At 41.3% G+C, this 9,844-nt stretch overlaps 1 protein-coding gene across 1 annotated transcript; it reads right to left on the bottom strand.

The window, feature by feature from the left end:
* Window positions 1-6,353: 6,353 nt before the first annotated feature.
* Window positions 6,354-9,552, bottom strand: LOC144466489 (uncharacterized). Its single transcript, XM_078173549.1, has 4 exons — window positions 9,436-9,552; window positions 7,561-7,716; window positions 6,828-6,920; window positions 6,354-6,674 (listed from the first exon to the last, which is right to left on the bottom strand). The coding sequence occupies exons 1-4, from the start codon at window positions 9,535-9,537 to the stop codon at window positions 6,354-6,356; spliced, it is 672 nt and encodes a 223-aa protein (XP_078029675.1). The 5' UTR covers window positions 9,538-9,552.
* Between the last annotated feature and the right edge of the window lie 292 nt (window positions 9,553-9,844).

Here is a 9,844-nt window from a genome sequence, read left to right as displayed (position 1 = left end):
CTTAAAAATGAAGCTTCATCAAACGCTGTCACTGTGGCGCCACCTTGTTTGCCATCAAACACGATGTTGTTTTGAAGGGACAAGGGATGCTTGAAAATTCACCAAACATGGCATACACATCACAGGTCGTAAGTCCTGTTGTCTGATGTGATTTTTGTGCTTTGATGCACCAACATGGCTCAACAGCGCCCCCTAGAATATTTCAATTAAGCAGCCCCCAAAGCTGGTTGGACCTGCATGTATGAAACTTAGTGGGCACCTGTAACACTCTATGACGTACAAAAAAGCTTCTTAGAGCCATTATCCAAACCCAACAGGAAGTCCGCCATTTTGAATTTACTTGTGCCACTTTTGTGCATTTTTGCCCATTTCCAGGGCTTGTAAATTAACGAACTTGTCCTACAGATTTAATCAGATTGGCTCCAAACTTGGTGTATGTAAGCATGATTATGTTGTGACCAAAAGTTATCACAGGATTTGCCCAATGTTGAGCGTTGAATCTTGAGGTCTCGCCATGAAAAACGAAATTGCTGTAGCTTTGGCAAAATGGTCCAATCTCCACCAGACTTCACATGATTCATATTAGTCGTGCCCTGAACACATTCACATTACCATATTTCCTCATAATCATAGCACCACCTAGTGTCGAAAGGACGTACTTCTTATCAGACACTTATCTTTGGATTAACTAATCTTTGGATGATGTATAATTACTGCACTCTCCAACTCCCTCTAGTGGAAAGAGGAAGTGATACAAAATGTGAAATATGTCATTCCAGCACTGTATCAGGGATATGCCAAGTCACTCCTGCATGCGATGTCTAACTTTGACAGAAATGAATTGACACGTCAGAAGATGTCCTGCCAGCCCCCCCGAGTTGCGTGAAGGTGCGAGGGCCCGTTCATCGCTGCTTGCAGCTTTAATTATTATTATTATTATTATTATTATTATTATTATTATTCCTCCAAATGAATTGCCTTTTTGGGAGGCTTAACATACCTGAAAACTCATGAAACTTTGCACACATCTCAGAACTGGTGAAAAAATTGATATTTTAAGGGTCTCGTGTGTGGGTTCCAAAAAATGGCTCAGTAGCGCCCCCTACAAAACTTTGAGGAAACAGCCCCTGAAGCCAGTTTAACCTACGTGTATGAAACTTGGCAGGCTTATGTAACACTCCAGGACCTACAAAAAAGCCTCTTGGAGGCATGCTCTAAACCCAACAGGAAGTCGGCCATTTTCAATTTACTGTGCAATTTTGATGCATTTTTGGCCATTTCCAGGGGTCATAAATAAACAAACTAGACCTAGAGATTTCATCCGATTGACTTCAAACCTTGGTCTGTCTCACCCCAAGACCTTGAAGATGAAAAGTTATCAAAAGCTTGAGTTTTCGTCAATGCGTGTGACCGTAGGATGGTGTCAAAGTTAGGGGTCTCGCCACTAAACAGGAAGTAGTTTATAACTCCAGCATACATGGTCCAATCTTGCCCAAACTTCACAGGATTGATGCCAGTCCTGACAGAAATGAATTGACACGTCAGAAGACGTCCTGCCACCCCCCCCCATCCCCCCCGAGTTGCGTGAAGGTGCGAAGGCCAGTTCATCACTGCTTGCAGCTTTAATTATTATTATTATTGGGTGTGAATGCTGCAAGCTTTCACAACCTATGTTCTTCTACTACCAAAATTCTTTATTGGGTGTGAATGCTGCAAGCATTCACAACCTATGTTCTTCTACTACCAAAATTATTTATTTTTCTTATTATTGGGTGTGAATGCTGCAAGCATTCACAACCTATGTTCTTCTACTACCAAAATTATTTATTTTTCTTATTATTATTGGGTGTGAATGCTGCAAGCCTTCACAACCTATGTTCTTCTACTACCAAAATTCTTTATTTTTGGGTGTGAATGCTGCAAGCATTCACAACCTATGTTCTTCTACTACCAAAATTCTTTATTGGGTGTGAATGCTGCAAGCATTCACAACCTATGTTCTTCTACTACCAAAATTCTTTATTGGGTGTGAATACTGCAAGCATTCACAACCTATGTTCTTCTACTACCAAAATTCTTTATTTTTCTTATTATTATTCTTCCGCCACGTTTTTCAACATCAATTATCTTCAACATACTTCAACCGATTCAAACCATTCAAACTTCTTCAGATTCAGCTTCATGAGGACATTATCGGAAACTTTCAAATTTTTCCATAACCTTCATATTTTCCTGGGAATTCAACGTTAAAATTCTGACTTATATTAAAGCGGATGGAGCAAAAACGGTTGGACCGCTACTAGTTCCACAAACTTCAACCGATTAAAACCGTTCAAACATGAAAACGTTCAGCTGAATTAGGACATTCATGGATGTATTCACTTTTTTCCTAACATTCATACTTTCCGAGATATTTACGATTTTTCCCAAATCCTTTTCCCATTGGGAATGCATTACGGAATCCTCAAAAATCAAAAAATTTCACCTTTTTTCAAACTGTGACTACCCATTCATACTTTCAGCTAGAAACTCCATTCAAAATGGAAAATATTCATCATTTTGCTGACATTTTACATATGATTCAACTTTTCAATCCCATTCAAACTTTCAAAAATATTCAGCGTTTTCTGGAACTTTGTTATAATGGAAGTCAATGAGAAAATCCTTCAAACTCACTCATCTTCACCCACACATCATGAATTCATACATTGACGTAGAAACTCCATTCCAACTCTCAAACATTGACGCTGCCGTCAACTTTCAGGAACTAATTCAAATTTTCAATATCTCTTTTAGTTTTTCTACAAAGTCAGTTTAAAATACATGAAGTTTTCAGCCTTTCTCAGACTTTATAATGGGTGTGTATTGCGTGAGCTAGAGTGGGTGATGTCATCACTAGAGTGAAGAGCAGCTGTAAACTCATCAAGAAATGTTCTCTTCAACTCGCTCATACTGCCACAATTTTCACTGTACATACACAATTTATACCACAAAACGTAGGAAAATTTGTCCTGGTCACAGAAATGTTGACATGGAATCTGTCACACGTACACATTTTTGCTGAGCGGCTCCAAAGCGAAGGGAGCGCCAATTTTTTTCTCATTCACTCCCATGTAATCTGAGAGGAGAAATTTCTGGAAACAGCTGAGGTGCAACACATTTGTAACTCGCTCTGGTGACCCCATTTTTGACTGTAGAAATATAAAACATGACACGTGCATTCACGAGAAGTGGCTCTCTCTCACCATCACTTTATTTTCATGATGGGACCAACGGTTTGGGTGTGGGAAGAATTTGTTCGAGGAGTTCAAACCCATTAAAAACAGCCTTTGCTGATCTGCTCTCTCATGCGCTCTGTGTGTGCCCCTCAAGTGCAGGCAAGTCAGGAATCGCCATGACAACGGCTGCACACACAGACACGCACACACAGCCCTCTACTCATACTTGAATTTTCTCTTCAACTCGCTCATACGGCCACAATTTTCACTGTACATACACAATTTATACCACAAAACATAGGAAAATTTGTCCTGGTCACAGAAATGTTGACATGGAATCTGTCACACGTACACATTTTTGCTGAGTGGCTCCAAAGCGAAGGGAGCGCCAATTTTCTTCTCATTCACTCCCATGTAAACTGAGAGGAGAAATTTCTGGAAACAGCTGAGGTGCAACACATTTGTAACTCGCTCCTGTGACCACATTTTTGACTTGAGAATGTTGGGAATAGAATGATGTTATGTGTTTTACTATAAGTTGTGTTTCACTATATAAGTTTTAGATGTGTGAACAATGAGAATACTGAGATGATTTCAGCTGATCTGAATGTGTTTGCTTTGCAGAAGTGGAGAAGTACAGGAGAGGAAGAGACATGAAGTCTGAGGAGCACATACCGCAATGCTTAGATAATTAGTTTCATATATGGTAAAAAGAATAGAAAGTGATATACAGATAGTAAGGTACAGCACGTGTAGGGAGTTGTGTTGTTCTCTTGTCTTTCAAAACAGGAACCACGCCCCCACCGCCAGCGGGAACACTGGAAAAAGTATAACCTTGCTCAAATTAAAAAAAATGATGTCCAGATATCACATCTAAAATATTTGACTTCACAGAATCTAAATTGAGTCACTTGTTATGACCTGATTATTTTATGTTGATGTAAACAATAATACTGCACTTTACCCAACCTTAATCTTTGCCTTGATCCAAATGATTTTCTTAACATTTCAGTTGTTGAACCAAACTAATATATTGAAATTGAACCAACCTAATGTATTTACTTTTAACTACATTAACATGAATGCACTGACACCAGTTAATTCATTTACATATAACCAAACTATAATTTTCACATTTCATTTGACTTTACTTCAAAAATAATTTGCATTTCCCATTTTATAAACTCTATAAAAACAAAAAACACTTTGCCAACAGATTACTTTAAATGTATTTATTCGTCTTTAACATATGAACTATATGTAACATATTTAACATTAAAACAAATGAAGGCCAATTGCCTAATCTAAAAGAGGGCAGATATTGTCCAGTCAATATGTGAGTAACCCTGGACTATGAGATGCTGACTAAACTGATACACTGTATATCATCCCTACAGGCACTGCAAGGTGGCAAGGTGAGGAGAGAAGTGAGGATGGAGAGGAGGAGAATGGAAAGGAGGAGAAGGAGCAGATGAGAGGGGAGGAGATGGTGGAGAGAAGAGGAGAAAGGCTGGAGAGGGGGGGAGAAGGGAGGGGAAAGGGTTGAGAGGGGAGAAGAGAAGATGAGAGGATGGAAAACAGACGTGGACAGGGGAGAAGATAGGGTGACTAACCAGAATCAGAAGGCCCTGGAGGTTTTCTGCCATTTTTCTCTGGAGTGTTTTCCCTCAAAGAACAGGGAAAGGAGCTCTGTTTCCCCACACACTCACAGAGGTTTGATATCAATGCCATTTTTAAGACTGTGGCCACAGGCAAGCAGCTGCACAGTCATTGTGACAGTGTGCTGCAGTAACAATGCTGCAGTATTTAGAGAGAAAGGTATTTTTGCTAAGGTTTAATTATAAATCCACCTAAGCACATTGTAACACTTTGATCACAAGGTTTCATTTTATTCATTTTTTTTCATTCATCGTTTTATTCTGTTCTGATGGAATGTACCAGAAACTTACTTCATCTTCTAACCACTTCTTTTATCTGGAACTTCTTGATAAATGTTGCTAACCTCATGCTAATAAAAGTGGCTTTGTATCTCAGTAACATGACAGCGTGGGCATTCTCACTCTACAATGCTGACCAACAACATAAATAAGCTCCACCCTTTTTTTTTAGATTCCAGTGTGAGTCAAATGTTTACTCAGTGTGTAATGGCAGATAATGATGCTTTGTGTTTGTTTGGAAAGTCCTATCCCTTTGAAAGGATCATGTTCTCATGTTAATCAGCCAATTGCAACAGAGTTTCCTGTTTAAATAGATTCTAATCGTCCTCTGTAAGAACATGTGCTGCTGTGTGGATTCATATGGAGCCAATTGAAACTAAAATAAAAAGAAAACACAGATGCTTCAAGAAAGGATGAGATCCCTGTTGATATTGTTATCGTTTCCCTGTAATGCCTGGGATCAAACATCCAGATGCAAAGGTTAGTCAGGTCAGGAGAAGATAGGATGGAGAGGGCAGTAGAGTGGAGAGGGGAACAAAGGAAAGGATGGAGAGGATGAGAGGTGGGAGAGGAGGATAGAGAGAGCAGGACATGGCCATGAGGGCAGGGGAGGATACTGTTGTGCACAGGAATAATAACAGTGAATTGTTTTCGAAAAATCAACATACCGATATACTGCTTTATCACCCTCTGGCGACTGGAATCTCCCTTTTAAATGGGCAGTCTTTATCAAGATGGCATCTGAACTTAGAATCTGCTGCAATGGTTTCAGCACAGATATAAACTGTAATGATCTTTAAGAAATGCAAGTCAGGTTAAAAACAGATTGCCTACCAAGCAAATGAACCAGGACAAACACACACATGGTAGTAGGCCTATACACAGGCTCTATCAAATCTGAACTGTAATTAAATTAAATGAAATATTGCTTTCTGGAAGCAGTGTTGACCCTCAAACGACCAAATTCAAAACACTGACTCAAAGCCCAACAATATAACATAACCCTTGGCTAGGTGCAACTAAGTGCCGCTGAGGTTCTCCCCCTCGTAAAGTGCTGGCTAGCAGCTTGTGGTTACTACAGGCTACCTTAATACACATACACACAAGCACAGGTGCACATACTGTGCATGCCGCAAACACACACAAGCATGTGTACGCAAGCATGTGTACACAAGCATGTGTACGCATGCCACACATACTACTGTGCAGTGTGGAGTTCACCATTCAGTTTGCGAATCTTGGCGCTCATCTTGTTGGAACCAAGCTCCATCAGGGTCTTCTGAAGAGCCTCAAAGGTGAACCTGAACCCCTGGGGATATTCCATATTAAGAGCATAACAGAGTCCAAAGAGCATTACCACTCCAGCTGCCACGGAAGGCAACTCAATGAGGACTTTCACACCATCAATGATGATCCCGATCTCTTTGGGCTGTTGTAGAAGGCTCGAGCTCTCTCTGAAGACGAAGACTGCCATGGTGGTACTCTTCAGCTCTTGCTCGGCTTGATCTTTCTGGGACATCTGAGGTAAAATATAGGAGAAAATGTATAAGTGAACAACTGCAGTCAGGCACACCTGATTAATCACCACATCCAATGGCAGAGCTGTCAAGCTTCCCCCAGGATTAGTAAAGTTACATCTCATCATGGAGAGACAGAACAGATCTGGACATACTGTATATTCTTTTATCAGGTCCTCAACACATTCTCCCAGGTATATGATGAGAGATTTGAGGACACACTCCCTTCTGACATCAGCATCAGCATCCTGCAGAGACAGTGAAAAAGAGTTACTATGCAATGTGGAGGACAGGCAAGCTTTTGAATTCCCAGCTCTACCACAAACAGTCGGTGCTTGTACAATTGGATCCATAGCACAAATTAATTGAAAGCAGAGCCATACAGGATCTATGTCAGAGACCACTGGCAGTCTCTCTTAGAAGAGGGAAGACTGGATGGCAGGATTGGCCTGGTCAGGCCAATCCTGCCTTTTACAGCCCTCTCTCAAGACCTGCCAGTGGTCATTGACGTGTTCTCATCCTGGATGTCTCTGCTTTCAACTAATTTGTGCTGTGGATGAATGTGGATTTGAGCTGGAATCAAGGTATTGTTCCTCCAAATCCCCCAAAATGCAACTGTGTGTGCACCAGAGGAAGGGAACATGCTGCTAGCGTGTAAAGCACATTTGCAAAGCCCACACATCCTTCTGCTCGACACACACACACACACACACGCATACACACACACACACACTTCCTACCAACAGTTTAAAAAGACACAGCATTTGCCAAATTATGACTATAACCATAATCAGTGACATCAAAATAAAAATGGAAAAGGATACCTAACCCCATCAGACAAGGGTTAAAATGCTAACTGTTGTTAGTGGTTAATTATATACATCATACCTGATCAAGAAACTCCAGGATCGTGGCAGTTTTTGCTTTGGTTGCTCCTCCTTTCTTTCTGATGATCTTCAGTAGCGGCGTTGAGTACTTGTCCAGCTGGGCCATAAATCTCGTCAGTAGGGGAACTGCAGTAACCCTCAGAAACTCGGCATTGATCTGTACATGAGGAAGCAGTGCACAATGGGTTTTTTTTTATTATTGAAGACCAACTTGGCACAAGCATTCATTCCCTATCTCCAAACTATGACTTAGGTAGAATATGTAGTCTCCTTTATTAAATTGTCAAATATCAAAAGTTATAATTCATACAAAATAAATACCCCCAATTATCATTTAGGTCCCACTAGAATGTATGGTCTACAACAGGGGTGGCCAACCCGTGGCTCACGAGTCGCATGCGGCTCTTTGATGCATTAATTAAAACCATCGGCATGCGGCTCTTCCGTCATAAAAAATCATTTTATTGTTATGAGTGCGTATGGCCCTTTAAGAAATGTAACAGGCTTAAGTGGAGCGAGTGAGGGGAGTGCGCACGGGCAGGTGAGAGGGTGTGGAGTTCGGGAGGAATGCAGGACTGCAGTGCGGTGGCGATATCGCATGACAAAAAATGTCAGGGAAGAAATGCGTGTCTGTGTGTGTGTGGAGAGAGTATGAGAGAGGGAGAGACTGTGTGTGGATGTGTGTGGAGTAGTGTTGCACGGTATACTGGTACCAACGTTAGACCGCAGTAGGCTGCTACTTAAACACCACGGTACATGACATGGTGCCACTACTGTGGGATAAGTTCAAAGTCCAGTCAAAGGAGGGTGAGTGTCCATGCTCTGGCCAATAACAGCCATAGTGCTCCGCGGCGAGAAGCCCGGCCCCAGGTGAATAAATTGGCGTCATGACTACCTGGACAATCGAGCCGTGGCGGCACACAGGTATGTGACGTTTCAGAGGAGAAACGAGCCGTTCACATTTCTCTCTTTTGTGCCAGGTAACGGTCCACAAACCTCACCGCACTTTAGGGACTGTTCTTTACTTATCAGAGGAGGAGGGTGGCTGGTTGATTTTTATTTTATTTATTTATTTTGATCCCCCCTATGTTAATCACTTATTGATGCTGTTTTTGACGTATGAATACGTCAATAAGTAATATATTCCATTGAAATATCAGTGATGTATTATAGAAAAGTGATTTATCTTTTTATAAATGACAAAAGGCACATCTGTCTCATTTTCGCTGTGGTATCCTGATACTACTCAGAACCGTGATACTTTCACTGGTATCGTACCGTGGGACCCAATTTTGGTACCGTGACAAAACTAATCTGGAGAGAGTATGAGAGTGGGAGAGACTGTGTGGATGTGTGTGTGGAGAGAGTGGGAGAGGGAGAGACTGTGGGTGTGGAGGGGGGATGGAGAAAGACAGTATGAGAGGGAGAGACTGTGTTTCTGTGTATCTCTATTCATTGTTATTCATTTGTGTGTGAGATAAATAAATCTGGCTTTGAAAATTGGAAATGCATGGATTTTGATTTTATGTCATTTCGTGTTTGTGTGAGAGAGGGAGTGCGTTTGTAAGCACACATGTATGATGTGGTTCTTTGTACTACCACGGTGATTTTTGTGGCTCTTGGTCTCTGACTGGTTGGCCACCCCTGGTCTACAACAATCGTGTAACAATCGTTCCCCATTCGGCTGTTTTGGTTATGATTTGTTGTTCATTCTCAAAGATTGTCGGTCCGTCAAAATTTCACTGAGTAATAATTTCAGAAAAAATATAATTTTGCCCCGTGGAAGTATTATTTCTGAAAAAAATGTTTGTTATAATCCACACAACATTATTTTACCTTTAAGGCATTAGTATAGAAGAGGTTAAGAAAGGTATACCTCTTCCATCTGAAAAAGAGCTGGCCATCTTTCCATGAGGTTCTCGATGGAAGGCTTCTGATCCACAACCTCTTGCCTCCTAAACTCGAAGGTCCTGGCCATCTTCTCCCGTATGGTTTTCTCATTGTTTCTCTTCTTTACTTCAGTCAGAAGCGATGTTCTCTCTTGCTCCAGGCTTTCTGGAGTCTCAATGCTGGGCTGAGGATAGTAATTGGCCTCACCTCTTCTTGCCTTTTTGTTGTTCTTTGCTGGGAGGGGAAGGGGATCTTCTCGTGACTTGGATTTTAGAGTGTTCACCATGAGCTCAGATGCAAGTCCATGCGACTTCAGCTGAGTGCAATAGTTGCACATCCTACTCTTGAGCCTCAGTTTCCATCCGTAGCTCTCACTGAAGGAGTCTGGTTGCCTC

The sequence above is a fragment of the Epinephelus lanceolatus genome, chromosome 13, assembly GCF_041903045.1.
Source record: "Epinephelus lanceolatus isolate andai-2023 chromosome 13, ASM4190304v1, whole genome shotgun sequence".
Classification (NCBI taxonomy): Eukaryota; Metazoa; Chordata; class Actinopteri; order Perciformes; family Serranidae; genus Epinephelus; species Epinephelus lanceolatus.
Note: the sequence above shows the minus strand (reverse complement) of the source record. Positions and strands in the feature narration are given on the sequence as shown.